This window comes from Melanerpes formicivorus, unplaced genomic scaffold (assembly GCF_026170545.1).
Source record: "Melanerpes formicivorus ecotype bairdi unplaced genomic scaffold, bMelFor1.0.p_v2 SCAF_142, whole genome shotgun sequence".
NCBI classification, from domain to species: domain Eukaryota; kingdom Metazoa; phylum Chordata; class Aves; order Piciformes; family Picidae; genus Melanerpes; species Melanerpes formicivorus.
In genome coordinates, this window is record NW_027142494.1 from 284,170 (window position 1) to 300,783 (window position 16,614).

The 16,614-nt window shown below is 55.5% G+C and overlaps 2 protein-coding genes across 2 annotated transcripts in view; both read right to left on the reverse strand.

The window, feature by feature from the left end:
* LOC137456875 (zinc finger protein 184-like) overlaps positions 1–16,614 on the reverse strand; it is a 102,106-nt gene that overhangs the window by 34,499 nt on the left and 50,993 nt on the right. The window lies entirely within an intron of this gene.
* Positions 3,667–5,023, reverse strand: LOC137456880 (olfactory receptor 14A16-like). The gene is made up of 2 exons (XM_068168569.1): positions 4,978–5,023; positions 3,667–4,622 (listed from the first exon to the last, which is right to left on the reverse strand). The coding sequence occupies exon 2, from the start codon at positions 4,597–4,599 to the stop codon at positions 3,667–3,669; it is 933 nt and encodes a 310-aa protein (XP_068024670.1). The 5' UTR covers positions 4,600–4,622; positions 4,978–5,023.

Sequence of the window (16,614 nt, forward strand, 5' to 3'; positions counted from 1 at the left end):
GTGTCACTTGGGGAATTATCATCTCTGCTCTAAACTGAAACGGAGTAAAATATTTTATCTTTGACATAAAAAATTGAGCTTTGTGAGGTGCACTTTGAAATCCTGAAGAAGATTGCAGAGACACAAACATCTCCTTAGGGCACTTGGGACTCATTGCAGGAACCTCAGGTACCAAGAGAAGACAGAAGAGACATCTTCAGAAGTCAGAAGGAAAACACAAAGTACCTTGAAGCACTGCTTGGCCCCACTGAGGGGCATTACCAACAAAGCCTCCCAAGGGCTCCTTAGAGCAGCTCAGTGGAGGCCATGATTGCAGCAGACAAAGGCAAAGTGCAGGAGAGCAAACTCTGGGTTTGGTTTATGGAGCAGAAAGGCCAAACCCTGACCACAGTGCCTGGGCAGGCAGATCCTGTCCCTCAGGTGCGGTGGGGTGTAGGATTTGTGATGCTGAGAGAAGGACAAGGGGATGGCAGTCCCCAGCCTTCCTGGGGGTGTTTAAGGAGACACTGATGTCCCCCTGGTGCCTTAGGAAGTCTCCTCAGAGCCCTTGGTGGTGGATGATTGCCACAGTGAGGAAGGCAAAAACTTGGGTTCTCTTGATGACTTCCAGCCTTGCCAGTGCCCATTGCCATCCCCACCACAGATTGTCCTACACTGTCCCCCACACTGGGTTTAGTTTCTGCAGCAGAAAGGCCAAGCCCTGACCACAGAGCCTGGGCAGTCAGATGCAGAGAGGCTCAAGTTAAAGTTTCACCTTCCTGACCTTGGTGGGAGAGGCAAATGCCACAGACAGGAGGAGAAAGACCTTAGTCATGTTGAGCTTTCAGCCTTGCAGGTGGTGCTACACTGCCCCATGCCTGCAGCTCTTTCCCTTCATGCTCTTGACACCCATCTTGCATTCCTAGCAGCTCTCACCATGACATTTCAGTACCCTCCCTGCTCTGTCTCTACTCTCCATGGCCATTTCTTGAAACACAAAGTCAGGGCCTCTTGGACCATGAGGATCCCCTCTGAGTGACTTTTCTTTGTCCTCACCTCCACTCTGAACCCTAAAATTTGCACTCTATGGAGGTTTTCTTCCCTTCCCACAACCACCAGATGCTCCATCATCACCAGATTTCAATCAGGTGCACACTGCATCTGTAATGCCCTGAACTGGGACTTCACCAGGTTCCAGAAGCCCCAGTCCCTCAGGCTGTCCACCCCAGTCCTTGCAGATATCCTCTGAAGCTTCTCAGGATCGTCAAAACACCTTCAGAGCAGGAGGTCCATAACCAGACACTAAGAATCCAGATGTGGCCACAGCAGTGCTGAGTGCAGGGGAGGACAACTCTCTGTCTGGGTGGCCACACTCCTCCTACCACAGCCCAGCTGCACTTGGCCTTCTTCACTTTGCTCAGGCTCTGCTCCAGCCCAGGCCATTGGCAATGGTCGCTGCCAGAGGCCTTTCTGCCTGAGCAAAAAACAGAACCTCCAGCTCCAAAGCAACAGCCAAGGCACCTCCCTGCTGCTTCCTCTCAGCTTGGCAGGCACAAGGGATGGCACAGTCCCCAGCCCAGCCCTGGGCTTGCTGCTGGCCAATGACACAAAGGGATTGGATTTTGCAGTGACCTCAAACTCACCTCATGGCCATGTGGCTCCTCCTGCCCTAGTTGCTCCTCAGCCATCCCTGATGTCCCAATGCTGGCCCAAGGCCTCAGCCTGCTTGTGGCCTGGCAGCTGAGCAGCCACAAGAAACCTCTGCATGGGCTTCCAAGGCAGGTCCCTGCTGCTGCCTTGCAGCTTCTCCAGCAGCCACAGCCAAGCCCTGTCCCTGCTGCTGTCCCCTCAGGCCCTCAGGTGGCAGGGAGTTGACAACCCAGCTCCAGGGCTCTTCCTGCAGGGGCCACCAGCTGCTTAGGGACAGGGAGTCACATAAGTCCCTTACCCACCACATGCCTTCTGCTGGCCTGTTGGGGACTCTGGCACCTGGGAGGCCAAAAGCACAGAGGCCAGGAAGGAGTCAGGGGCTGCCCTCTCAGTTGCTGCAGCAAGAAGTGACCTCCCAGTCCCTTTCCTGCCCTCTCCCTGCTGCTACCCTCTCAGCTGCAGAGCCAGCAGTGACCTCTCAGCCCCTGCCCAGCCTTGTGGCTGCTGCTGTGCAGGAGATCCTCAGGCACAGATGAGCTGCCCATGGCATTGCCACCCATCTGCTCCTGGTGTCCATTAGCTGCTCAGCCACAGTTCACTTCCTGCTCTTCTTCCAAGGCCATGAGGCTGCTCTGAGAGTTCCCCTCCCCTGCCCTGTGCCAGAGGCCAAGCAGAATCCCTCAAGAGTGGGGGGGGATGCAGGTGAGGAGACAGAGCAGAGGATGGAGGACTGGGGCTGAGGTGTCAATATTGGGGCTGAGGGATCAGATCTGTCCTTCAAGTCTGTGGTTCAGGCCAAGGCTGAAGAGAGGCTTTGGTGTCCTGCTGAGGGTGCTGGATAGGGCTGAGGGGAGAACCAGCTCTGAGTTGCACAGCTTGGGCTGGGGATCTGTTGAGGGTTGGGGTAAAGGGCAAGGCCTCAATGGCAAGAGTAATGGCCTGGACCAGGATGAACAATGATTACAAAGTCAGGGTCAGAGGTAGGTGTGGGAGAGGCTGAGTTGGGATGGGTGAGTTGAGGAATGAGCTCACTGCCTGTGAGTTAGAGCAGGGGACTGGATTCAGGGGAGGAGCAGGGATGGTGGGGACTGATTAGAGTGTGAGGGGTCCAGGCTGTACTGTGAGGCAATCAGAGGATGGATTTTTTATTGGGGCAAGGCCTAATGTGTATTTGGAGGGATTAAAGGGATCCTGTTTGGAGTCAGGCAGGGCCCAGACAGTACTGGGAGGGCATGAGGGTGTGCAGTTTGTACTGGAATGGATGCATTCAGTACTGGGAAGGAAGCCAAGGGATACATTCTGTGCTGGGATGGGACAAGACTACAGAGGAAGAGGTAGCTTTTACAGGGATGAGACCACATCTGTACTGGGAGGGGTTAAAGGACTAATATTTGGCTGAGTCTATACTGGAAGGGGGTCAGGGTATCCAGTTTGAAGTAGGTGCAGTCTGTAATGGGAGGGGGTTGGGGTATGAAGGCATGAGAAGACCTCCTGTTCTGACGGCAGTGCTGCTCTGGAGCACAGCTCTATCCAACAAGCAGCCCTGGCCTCTCCCTGGCTATAGTCCCAGCACTGCCACACAGAAGCAAAATGCTCAAGCTGCCAGAGCACTCAGGCCTTGCCCCAGCACAGAGGCTCAGCAGGAGAGGGTGGAAGGGCAGAAAGAGCAGCTGAGGACAGCCCAAGCTCTGGGGCTCCCTGGCACTGCTGCTGTGCTGGGACTCTGCCCCTGCACCTCTGCACACAGGCACTGCCCTGCAGCTCCACAGAAGCATTGGAAGAAGGAACACAGAGAAACAACTCCCTGCAGGGTACTTTATTGTGTTGAACAGACAGAGGGAGCACAGCTCCTCATGTCTGCAGCCTCTGGGTCACAGCAGACAGGACAACACTGAACCAGAAATGGTCTGAAGAAAGACATTTGTGTGGGAACAACATTCTCACAAGGGGAACAGCCCCAGCAGCAGCCAGAATTCGAGCAGCCGGGCTCGGTCTGCACTGAGTGGCATCAGAACTGCTCTGCAGAAGACAAAGAGTTTATTGCTTCTGAAAGCATCCAGGGATCAGCTGGCTCAGAGCAGCCTTGAGCTCCTGGTTCCTCAGGCTGTAGATGAGGGGGTTCACTGCTGGGGGCACCACTGAGTACAGAACTGACACCACCACATCTAGGAATGCAAAGGAGACAGAGGAAGGCTTCAAGTAGGCAAACATGCCAGTGCTTGTAACCAGGGAGACCACAGCCAGGTGAGGGAGGCAGGTGGCAAAGGCTTTGTGACGTCCCTGCTGAGAGGGGATCCTCAGCACTGCCCTGAAGATCTCCACATAGGACACCACAATGAACACAAAACAGACAAAGTATAAACAGGCACCAACCACAAGAAGCCAAAGTTCCCTGAGGTAGGATGTGGAGCAGGAGAGCTTGAGGATCTGGGGTGCTTCACAGAAGAACTGCTCCAGAGCATTGCCCTGGCAGAGGGGCAGGGAAAATGTATTGGCTGTGCACAGCAGAGCATAGAGAACCCCACAGACCCAGGCAGCTGCTGCCAGGTGGAGACAAACTCTGCTGCCCAGAAGGGTCTCATAGTGCAGGGGTCTGCAGATGGCAACATAGCGATCGTAGGACATGGTGGTGAGAAGAAAATACTCTGCTGAAATGAAAAAGGGAAAGAGAAAGACCTGAGCAACACATCCTGCATAGGAGATGTCCCTGGTGTCCCTCAGGGAATTGGCCATGGACTTGGGGACTGTGGTGGAGATGCAGCCCAGGTCAAGGAGGGCAAGGTTGAGAAGGAAGAAGTACATGGGGGTGTGGAGGTGGTGGTGCCAGGCTATGGTGGTGATGATGAGGCCATTGCCCAGCAGGGCAGCCAGGTAGATGGCCAGGAAGAGGCAGAAGTGCAGGAGCTGCAGCTGCCTTGTGCCTGGGAATGGCAGGAGGAGGAAGTGTGTGATGGAGCTGCTGTTGGCCATCTGCTTCCTCTGGCCATGGAGACCTGTCCAAGGAGGAGAAGGCAGTGACAAGTTAGGGCACACTTCTCTCAGGCTTATTGTAAGCCCTGTCCCTGAGCTGCTTGAGGAATGGATCAGCTCCGTCCCCACCACTACCAACCAGGGATGGTTCATCACAGCTTCAAATGCAGCAGGGACCCAGAATTGACATGAAGATTCCTCTGATGTCAGAACAGAAAGTGACCAACAGCCCAGTGACAGGGAACAAGAGTCCCATGGAGAGGTGGAGAAACAGGGACCAGCCCTGCAGTGCTGCAGAGACAATGAAGGGAAGAGAGAAAGGCAGAGGGGCTGGGGGTGAAGCCTTCTCCTTCCTCAGCTCAGTTCTCTGCAGCTTACAGGATGGAACTGAAGAGCTTTTGTCCTCCTTTTGGGTGCATACTCCATGTGCCTGCAGATGAATGTGAACTGCCAAGGTTGTGACTCCTGACCTGGAGCCCATAGCTTTGAGGGCACTGCCTCTGCTGGGTAGAAGAGGAGAGCAAAAGGTTGCATTGGGAAATGTGTCTGCAGTGCAGAGAATGGCACAGAGGTGCCAGGGTATCTCTCCCAGCTGATCACTCTCTCCCCACTGCCCTAGTCCCTGCTGCTGGCAGCTGTCCCTGTCAAGAGCTGCTTCTCTGTGTTCATCTCTGCTCCCTGTCCCTGCCACCCCTCCCACCTGCTGTGTTCACAGCTCTGCCCTGCAGACCCCTCCTAGCAGCAGGACACATCCCAGGGACAGCTCTGGGTGTGCAGGGGCTCAGAAGCAGATCAAAGGCTAATGAGAATCTTCTCCGGAATGGAGAAACAAACTCTAGTCTCACACTGCCCTCCCAGCACACCAAGAGGATCAACATTCAAAGCCAAAACTCCTTCCCTTCCAGTAAAATGCTGCCTTGATACTCTTCTGGAAAGCCTCCTCAGAAATGACCAGGGGTGAGCCAGGACTGTGAGCAGCTCTGGACAACACAGCTCCCTCCCCACAGCAGAAAGACCCTGCCCTGCCCTGCCAGGGCTGTCTCCTGCCACTCACAGCTTCTCCCCGCAGCACTGTGTGGAGCTCCCTGGGCAGGCTGAGAGCTGAGCCTGGCAGGCAGCACAGTCCCTGCCCCAGCACACAGCCCCTGGGCTGCAGGGACCCTGCTCTGAAGGACAGCCCTCACCACCCCTGCCTGCACCCCAGGGCTCCACAGCTCTTCAGAAAAGCCTGAAAAGAGCCTCTGCACAGGAAGATTTCCTTCCAGCCCCCACCAGCTGTGGCTGTGCCAGCTTTAGGAGATGCCTCCACGAGCTGCACCTGCACTGCCCTGCCCCCACAGACTCACCGTGTCAGTGCCTGCAGTGACTTCTCCTCCTGTCAGCTCTCAGTCACCCTCCTGGACACCTCCAAGCTCTCTCTGCCTTCTTCATCTTGCTGAGATCCACTGGCAGTGCCCTCAGCCCTGCTGTGCTGTGCAGAGGAGCTGCTCCTGGGCACAGCTGACACTTTTCATTGCTGCCTACTTTCCAGTAGCTCATTCCAGCCATGGAGCTCATCCCAGCTGAGCAGCAGAGGATCAACCCAGGGGCATTTTAATGACCCTCTGGTGGCCTTGGTGCCATGTAAACATCAGAGACTGAGAGGGAGATGATGAAACCTCTCCAGAAGTTTAAGCCACTTTCAAACTCTGAAGTTTCTTCTGTGGTTGATGGTTCCCAGTGAGGACACTGCTGGGAAAGTGTCTCCAGGCTGTGGTTGGAGCAGAGAACTAGAGTCAGTGCTGACAGGTCAGGACAAGCAGAGCAAACCTGGAGGTGTTTCATTAATGCAAAGGGTCAAGCCCTGAGCCCTGGCTCCTGTCCCTCACTCACCCCTCATGGTGCTTCCTGGAGCAGTGGGATGTGGAGAGGACCAAAGTCAAGGGCAGGACTATGGCACAACCCCTCCCAGGCTCCTGAGGATGGAAAAGGAGGTAATGAGGCCCAAGGGTTGCAAGGAGGCTTCAGTGGCACAGACCACAGCCAGAACCAAAGGCAGGAAGAGCTTGGCTCTGCCAGGAGCCTTTCAGCTCTCCCACAGCCCTCTGTCATCTGCCCCTCAGGCTGTCCTCTGCTGCTGCATCAGCTGAGCCTCTTTCCCTGCAGGCTGTAGTCACCCAGCCAGCTGCCCCACCTTGCTGGCACTTTCTTGTGCTGCTCTCTCTCCATCCTCCCTGGCTGTTCCTCGAAACTCCAGGCCTTGGAGTGGTCCAAGCTCCTGCTGGGGGAGGTCTTGCAGTGACATTTCTTTCTCCGCATCTCCAGTCTGGACCTCCCCAGCTGCACTTTGTGGCTTTCTTTCTTTCTCTTGCACTTTGTCACTGTGCAGAAAAGCTTCTCCATGTCTCAAACCACTCCCCAAGCACTCTCAGGCTGCTCTGCTCCTGTCCTCACTCTTCACACCTTTGAGCCCATGGCCTTCAGCCTCTATCTACTGGTCACGTGCATGAGGCCTCCCAAGCACATCTTGGGAGATCTCTGGGCACTCTCCAAGGTCTTTGAAGATGGAAATGTGGTGGTCATAGGACAACAAAGAGACCAAGTGCCCGATGTGCCTTCAAGAGGACTGCACCCCCGAGGGTGAGATCTGCCCAGTTGCCAGGGAAGGGACATAGCCGAGTCTGGCAGTGCAAACAGCTGCCTCAGCCAGAAGCAGCAGCCTGAGGAGCTGCACAGAGCAGGAGCAGCATTTAGCTGCATGGCTGTGTGACCCTGCTGCTGCAGGAGAGAAGAGGAGTCGCTGCTTCCACCACTCCATGCCCTGTGAACCCCAGGGGAATCCAGAGCACTGTTCATGCCCTGTGCTCCAAAGCCAGGACTGCTCTGATAGGGTCCTGCCCACACTTGTTTTTTCCAGGGCTCTTCTCTTTCCACTTCCACACTCTCCTGCTGAGCCCCTGTGTTGGGGCAAGGCCTGAGTGCTCTGGCAGCTTGGGCACCATCCTGCAGCGTGGCAGTCCCATGAGCACAGGCAGACACAGGCCATGGGAACTTCTTTGGCTCAGATGGCCTCCACAAGAGCAGTTCCACACAGACAGGTGATCTGCTTAAGGCAGTGCCTGAAGGCTTAGGTCTTCTTCCAAAGTTTCCTTCAAGAGCATGCCCAAGAAATTGTCCAACAGATGCAAACAGCAGGGAACAGCTAAAGTGTGTGAGTGTGCAGGGCTGGGGCACACAGCAGTGTCCTCACACAGCCAGGCCTCCTGCAAGTGACCTGAAGGATCAGCAGAGAAGGCTCTGGACTGTGTCTGTGTTCACAGGACACCCTGGGGAAGCTGTCCCAGGGCAGTCATCCTAGACTGGGCTTCACAACCACTGTTTCCAGCAGCAGCCTCACACTCAGCTTGGATAGACTCTTTGTCACTCCACAGGAGGACATGGCCTCAGGAGGTCAGCAGTGCCTGTTTGCATTGTGCAGATGAGATGTCAGCAGATGAGGTGAGGTGAATCTGAGTGAACAAACACCATCAGCTATTGCAGGAGGTATGAAGGAACTGACGCTTTGAGGAGCCCCTCCCAGCCTCTGGCAGGGGCAGCAGGAGGCCAGGGAGAATCTCTGACCACTGCAGGGCAGGGCCTGTGTGAGTCATGGGGAAAGACTCTGTCTCTGAACATCCCACACTCCATTAGGGTTCCATGAGGCCATCTCAGATGTGGACACCTGAGAGAGCTGGGACATTGCTGTGTGTCACTCCAGAACAAACCCTGCTGGCCCAAGGACATTCATCTCAGATGTCTTGGGCAGGCTGCTGTCTGCTCACATCACCCTTGCTGGACTGTGCCCTGAGATGTGCACAGAGCCATCCCAGAGGTTCTGGGCTCCTTGGAAAAGGCCTCTTCAAGAACACCAAAAAGGAGGGTGGGGAACATTGCAGGCTGGTCCCCCTCAGCACAGTCCCTGGGAAGGTGAAGGCTCAAACACCTCTGCAGCCATTTGCAGGCCCTTGCAGGACAAGAGAGGTATTGCTGAACCCATATGGGTAGGGGAAAGAAGGGGATGTTTTGTGGTGCCTGGACCTTAGCCAGGGCTTTTCCATGATCCCCCATAGTCTCTATAGAACCAGACTGCTGAGAGCTGGAGTGCAGAAATGGATGAGGTGGTGGCTGGGTGGTGGAGGAAGCCCAAATGTCATCAGTGGAGAGTCCTCCTGTCAGACATTTCCCAGTGGCATCCCTCAGGGCAAGCCCTTGGGCCAGCAGTGTGGAATGTCTTCATGAACTCCCTGCACCATGTGACCTAGGGCCTTTGCAGCTGCTCTGGAGATGAAGCCAAACTGGGCAGAGCCCTTGAGGGACCTCATCTGCTTAACCCTGCCCTGAGCAGGATCATTGGACAAGAGGATGTGCAGGAGTCTCCTCCACACATGCAGCAGGGCAGAGCCAGCAGCTTCTCCACTCAAACCCTTGGTAGGAAATCTCCCAGATGGATCTGGTGAAACTTGGATCTGCTCAGGCTCTGACCACAAGGAGGCTGAGGGCTGAGTGTGCAATCCTGTGCTCAGTTGTGTCTCAGGAACTCACCATTCAGTAGGAAGCCAAGGACTGTGAAGGGGGAGGGGAGGCCACTTCTGCCTCCTGAGAGGATTGGCCAACAGCAGGAACACAGCTGGGAAAGGGACTGTGAGGTCAGTTGTGTCTGCAGGAGCTGATAGGGCAGCCCTGGGCTCATGGCTGGCAGATGGGCACAGTGATCTGGGAGATGCCCTCTGCCAAAGGGCCTGGGCTGACTGCAGGAAGGGGCTGATGGGTTGGTTGCTGTGTCTCTGCTGCCTGAGTACCTGATGGGACAGCAGCAGGTACAGGGCTTGGTGCTGTCTATGCAAGAAACTGCAAGGCCAGCAGCCTTGGGAGCTCCTGGTGAGGTAGGAGACATCAGGAGAGAGGAGTACTGTGAGATGGTGCAGCCTGGCAGGTGCAGACTGGCCATGAGCAGCAAGAAACCTCTCAAAGGGTAGTGCTGTGGCCTGAGAAAATCTCCAGAAGGAGTCTGGGATCAGCCCTTCTCTTTGTGTCCCAAGGAGCAGAGTGTGAGTGTGGGCAGGTGTCAGTGAAGGCCTGGAAAGGCCAAGGTGGGGAAGTGAGATGAGTGTCTGCAGCCTGCAGGGCAGGAGAAGCAGCTGTGAGACAGTGCAGGACAAAGCTGTGGGAGAGCTGGCAAGGGCAATGGCAGTGGTGGGAGTGATGAAGAGAAGCCAAGGCTGTGCCCTCTTGACTCTGGCAATTCTCTGCCCCCAAGGACTGTGAGGAGATGTTGTGTTAGGGCACTGGGAGGGCCTCACTGCCTCTTTGCACAGCCCCAGGAAGGCTGGGGACTGTCAGGCCCTTGTCCTCCACTCAGCATCACAAACCCTGCAGGGATCCTAAAGGAAGGCTGGAGAGGGATTTTCATGAGGGTGTCTGGTGACAGGAGAGGAGGGAAAGGTTTGAAGGTGAGGAAAAGGAGGTTTAGACTGGGTCTTAGGAAGAAGTTCTTCTGTATGAGGGTTGTGGGACTCTGGAACAGGCTGTCCAGGTAGGATGCCCTCTCCTGAGGGTGTTGAAGGCCAGGCTGGATGAGGCCTTGAGCAGCTGAGTCTATTGGAGAGGCATCCCTGCCTATGGCAGGGAGGTTGGAGCAGAGGAGCTCTGAGGTCCCTTCCAACCTAGGCCATGCTATGCTGCTATGAAACCCACACCCCACCCCCCGCTGCACCTGAAGAGCCTTGACCCACACATGAGGGACAGGATCTGCCTGCCCAGGGGCTGTGCTCAGGCCTTGGCCTTTGTGCTGCAGAAAGCAGAGCCAGAGTTTGCTCTCCTGCACTTTGCCTTTGTCTGCTGCAATCACAGCCTCTCCTGAGCTGCTCCAACGAGTCCCTGGGGAGGCTTTGGCAGTAACAAGCCTCAGTGGGGCCAATCAATGCTTCAAGGTACTTTGTGTTTTGCTTCTTCCTTCTTGCCCAGTTTCTTCACTCTTCTCTCAGTACCTGAGGTTCATGGAATGATTCCCAAGTGCCCTGAGGAGCTCTTTGTGTCTTTGTTGTTGACTTCCAGATTTCCAAGTGCACCTCACAAAGCTCAGATTTTGATGGTAAACTATTTGATTCTTTCTCAGATGAGGGCAGAGGTGACAGCAGCATCCACCAAGCCAGAATGATGCAGGCTGTCTGCTCAGGAGGTCTGGACTGGGAGGAGAAGCTGTCCTTTGAGGGCTGACACTGAGTGGACAACTTTGCTCCTTACCTTCCCCAACCTCCCCATTGCTGTCCCTGCCCACCTGGGCCTTCCATCCCTGCTCCTTGCATCACACTTCTCCACTGCTCTCTGCAGCTGGAGCTCACAGCTCCATGGTACCAGCTGCCCCTGCTCTCCTTAGAGAGCTACCATGACAAAGACACATAAGAATTGTTGCTGTTTGGAAGCTAAGCAAAGCCAACGCTGAGAAAGTTCCCTCAGCAATCCAAACTCTCTGGAACCATCTGCTCAGCACAAGCTGTCTCTCAACAGCTTGCCTGTCCACAAGGATGAATCAAAGCCAAGAACTTCTGACACGGCTGTGGTTTCTCAGCCAGTCAAGAGTACTTGAGAGTGAGAAGCAGATGAAAAGTTTGGATCCTAGCAGCCCTTCCTCATGAACCAATCCTGAATTCAAATCTCTTTCTATGGCTGTGCCTGGAGAGAAGCACCAAGCACACAGACACAGACACAGAGCTGGCTGCCTCCAGTGGAACATAGAGCCCCCCAACATGGTGACAGCAAAGGTTTCTGTCCAAAGACAGAGAGAGGTCGAGAGGTAGCTGGCAGAGAGGCTGCCCTGGAGTTCAGTTTTGTTCTGCTGGAGCTCAGGGCAAACCCTCACAAAGCTTCAACATTCTCAGAGGATGAGAACTGAGCCTGGAGAAGTCTGACTTGGTTCAGGCCCTTGGTGCAGGTTGTGCCTGAGAGATGTCTGACTGAGGGAGATGCTGGACACAGTTGCTGTGATCCAGAAGAGCTCCAAGGCTCTGGCTTTAGGGTCACTGTTTTCAGAGGGGGAGATCATTGACTTCCATCAGGTGTTTCTCTGAGCTGGAGAACCTTGGATGCTGAATCATCCTGGGATCTTTTGCCACTTGCACAGACCCTGAAGTTTTTGACCTCCAGAGTTTTCTATTACCTGATTGTTGGCTGTGATCCAAGCAGAGATGCACTGAGCTGGCAGGAGGTGACAAACCCCCAAGCCATAGGGAGAGAAGTGCAAGGCTGGGAGAGCCCTGGTCACGGCTGAGCCATTCACAGTATCGCAGTATCACAGTATCACTTAGGTTGGAAAGGACCTCGAGGATCATTGAGTCCAACCTATCAATACAGACCCCATGTCTAGACCATGGCACCAAGTGCCACGTCCAATCTCCCCTTGAACCCCTCCAGGGTCGATGACTCAACCACCTCCCTGGGCAACCCGTTCCAATGATGAATGACTCGCTCGGTGAAGAACTTCCTCCTCACCTCGAGTCTAAACCTCCCCTGGTGCAGCTTGAGACTGTGTCCCCTTGTTCTGGTGCTGGTTGCCTGGGAGAAGAGGCCAACCCCTTCCTGGCCACAACCACCCTTCAGGTAGTTGTAAAGGGCAATGAGGTCACCCCTGAGCCTCCTCTTCTCCAGGCTAAACAATCCCAGCTCCCTCAGCCTCTCCTCATAGGGCTTGTGTTCAAGGCCTCTCCCCAGCCTTGTTGCCCTTCTCTGGACACGTTCAAGTGTTTCGATGTCCTTCTTAAACTGAGGGGCCCAGAACTGGACACAGGACTCAAGGTGCGGCCTAATCAAAGCAGAGTACAGGGGCACAATGACCTCCCTGCTCCTGCTGGCCACACTATTCCTAATGCAGGCCAGGATGCCATTGGCCCTCCTGGCCATCTGGGCACACTGCTGGCTCATATTCAGGTGGCTGTCGATCAGCACCCCCAGGTCCCTCTCTGTTTGGGAGCTCTGCAGCCACTCTGACCCCAGCCTGTAGCTCTGCATGGGATTGCCGTAGCCAAAGTGCAGCACTCGGCACTTGGACTTGTTGAATGACATCCCGTTGGACTCTGCCCATCTGTCCAGTCAGTTGAGGTCCCTCTGCAGAGCCTTTCTACCCTCTAACTGACTAACATCTGCCCCTATCTTTGTGTCATCTGCAAACTTGCTGATGACTGACTCTACCCCTTCATCAGATCATCGATGAAGATGCTGAAGAGGACAGGGCCCAGCACAGATCCCTGGGGGACACCACTGGTGACTGGCCGCCAGCTGGATGTGGCACCGTTCACTACCACTCTCTGGGCCCTGCCCTCCAGCCAGTTCCTAACCCAGCACAGAGTGTAATGGTCCAATCCACGGGCTGACAGCTTAGTCAGCAGTTTGCTGTGGGGGACGGTGTCAAAGGCCTTGCTGAAGTCCAGGTAGACCACATCCACAGGCCTCCCCACATCCACCAGATGGGTCACCTGATCATAGAAAGAGATCAGGTTGGAGAGGCAGGATCTGCCCCTCCTAAATCCATGCTGGCTGGACCTGAGCCCTTGGCCATCCTTCAGGTGCACAGTTATTGCCGCCAGGATAATCTGCTCCATCACTTTCCCTGGCACTGAGGTCAGGCTGACCGGCCTGGAGTTTCCAGGTTCCTCCATCCGACCCTTCTTGTGCATGGCGACCACGTAGGCCAGTTTCCAGTCATCTGGGGCCTCACCTGTGAGCCAGGACTGGAGGAAAATGATGGAGAGTGGCCTAGCTAGCACATCCGCCAGCTCTCTCAGCACCCTAGGATGGATCCCATCCGGTCCCATGGACTTGTGGATATCCAAGTGGCTCAGCAGGTCCCAAACTAACTCCTCATGGATTTCCGGGGCATTACACTGCTCTCCGACCCCATCGCCCCTCTTCTCTCCCGCAGCAGCAGGGTCACACAGGCATGCAGCTAAATGCTGCTCCTGCTCTGTGCAGCTCCTCAGTCTGCTGCTTCTGGCTGAGGCAGATGTTTGCACTGCTGGACTCAGCTATGTCCCTTCCCTGGCAACTGGGCAGATCTCACCCTCGGGGGTGCAGTCCTCTTGAAGGTACATTGGGCACTTGATCTCTTTGTTGTCCTATGACCACCACATCTCCATCTTCAAAGACCTTGGAGAGTGCCCAGAGATCTCCCAAGATGTGCTTGGGAGGCCTCATGCACGTGACCAGTAGATAGAGGCTGAAGGCCATGGGCTCAAAGGTGTGAAGAGTGAGGACAGGAGCAGAGCAGCCTGAGAGTGCTTGGGGAGTGGTTTGAGACATGGAGAAGCTTTTCTGCACAGTGACAAAGTGCAAGAGAAAGAAAGAAAGCCACAAAGTGCTGCTGGGGAGGTCCAGACTGGAGATGATGAGAAAGGAATGTCACTGCAAGACCTCCCCCAGCAGGAGCTTGGACCACTCCAAGGCTTGGAGTTTCAAGGAACAGCCAGGGAGGATGGAGAGAGAGCAGCAAAGGAAGGTGCCAGCAAGGTGGGGCAGCTGGCTGGGTGACTACAGCCTGCAGGGAAAGAGGCTCAGCTGATGCAGCAGCAGAGGACAGCCTGAGGGGCAGATGACAGAGGGCTGTGGGAGAGCTGAAAGGCTCCTGGCAGAGCCAAGCTCTTCCTGCCTTTGGTTCTGGCTGTGGTCTGTGCCACTGATGCCTCTGAGGAGACAACTCCTCCTTCCAGCCCTGGGGCCTCATTGCCTCCTTGTCCATCCTCAGGAGCCTGGGAGGGGTTGTGCCATAGTCCTGCTCTTGACATTGGTCCTCTCCACATCCCACTGCTCCAGGAATCCCCCTGAGGGGTGAGTGAGGGACAGGATCTGCCTGTCCAGGAGCCAGGGGTCAGGGCTTGACCCTTTGCATTAATGAAACACCTCCAGGTTTGCTCAGCATCAGAGACATCTTCCTCTGCTTCTCCTGACCTCTCAGCACTGCCTCCACTTCTCTGCTCCAACCACAGCCTGGAGACACTTTCCCAGCAGTGTCCTCACTGGGACCCTTCAACAAGAGAAGAAACTTCAGAGTTTGAAAGTGACTTCAACTTCTGGAGAGGTTTCATCATCTCCCTCTCAGTCTCTGATGTTTACATGGCACCAAAGCCACCAGAGGGTCATTAAAATGCTCTTGGGTTGATCCTCTGCTGCTCAGCTGGGATGAGCTCTGTGGCTGGAGGGACCTGCAAGGAAAGCAGGCAGCAGAGAAAAGAGACAGCTGTGTCCAGGAGCAGCTCCTCTGCACTGCACAGCAGGGCTGAGGGCACTGCCAGTGGATCTCAGGAAGATAAAGAAGGCAGAAAGAGCTTGGAGGTGTCCAGGAGGGTGACTGAGAGCTGAGAGGAGGAGAAGTCACTGCAGGCACTGACACGGTGAGTCTGTGGGGGCAGGGCAGCGCAGGTGCAGCTCGTGGAGGCATCTCCTAAAGCTGGCACAGCCACAGCTGGTGGGGGCTGGAAGGAAATCTTCCTGTGCAGAGGCTCTTTTCAGGCTTTTCTGAAGAGCTGTGGAGCCCTGGGGTGCAGGCAGGGGTGGTGAGGGCTGTCCTTCAGAGCAGGGTCCCTGCAGCCCAGGGGCTGTGTGCTGGGGCAGGGACTGTGCTGCCTGCCAGGCTCAGCTCTCAGCCTGCCCAGGGAGCTCCACACACTACTGTGAGGAGAAGCTGAGTGGCTGGAGACAACCCTGGCAGGGCAGGACAGGGCAGGGTCCTTCTGCTGTGGGGAAGGAGCTGTGTTGGTCAGAGCTGCTCACAGTCCTGGCTCCCCCCTGGGCAGCATCCTGCTGCTGGGAGGGGTCTGCAGGGCAGAGCTGAGAATGCAGCATGTGGGAAGGGCTCTGTCAGCAGGGACAGGGAGGAGAGCTGGGCACAGAGAAGCAGCTCCTGGAAAGGACAGGTGCAGGTAGCAGAGACTTGAGCAGGGAGGGAGAGGGATCAGCTGTCAGAGATGCCCTGGCAAAGGGGATCAGGCACCTCTGTGCCATTCTCTGCACTGCAGACACATTTCCCAATGCAACCTTTTGCTCTCCTTTTCTTCCCAGCAGAGGCAGTGCCCTCAAAGCTATGGGCTTCAGGTCATAAGTCACAGCCTTGGCAGCTGACATTCATCTGAAGGCACCTGGAGTGTGCACCCAAAAGTTCCATCCTGTGAGCTGCAGTGAGCAGAGCTGGGCAAGGAGAAGGCTTCACCCCCAGGCCCTCTGCCTTTCTCTCTTCCCTTCACTGTCTCTGCAGCACTGCAGCGCTGGACCCTGTTTCTCCAGCTCTCCATGGGACTCCTGTTCATTCCTCATGCAGCTCAGGGTCAGGAGTTACAATGAGGCTGAGAGAAGTGTGCCCTAACTTGTCACTGCCTTTCTCTCCTTGGACAGGTCTCCATGGCCAGAGGCAGCAGATGGCCAACAGCAGCTCCATCACACACTTCCTCCTCCTGCCATTCTCAGGCACAAGGCAGCTGCAGCTCCTGCACTTCTGCCTCTTCCTGGCCATCTACCTGGCTGCCCTGTTGGGCAATGGCCTCATCATCACCACCATAGCCTGGGACCACCACCTCCACACCCCCATGTACTTCTTCCTCCTCAACCTTGCCCTCACAGACCTGGGTGCCATCTCCACCACTGTCCACAAGTCCATGGCCAATTCCCTGAGGGACACCAGGGACATCTCCTATGCAGGATGTGCTGCACAAGTGTTTCTGCTTTTCTTTATGCTTGGTGCAGAGTATTTTCTGCTCACAACCATGTCCTATGATCGCTATTTTGCCATCTGCAGACCCCTGCACTATGAGACCCTCCTGGGCAGTAGAGTTTGTCTCCACCTGGCAGCAGCTGCCTGGGGCTGTGGGGTTCTCTATGCTGTGCTCTGCTGCACACAGCCAATACATTTTCCCTGCCCCTCTGCCAGGGCAATGCTCTGGAGCAGTTCTTCTGTGAAATCCCCCAGATCCTCAAGCTCTCCTGCTCCACATCCTACCTCAGGGAACTTTGGCTTAT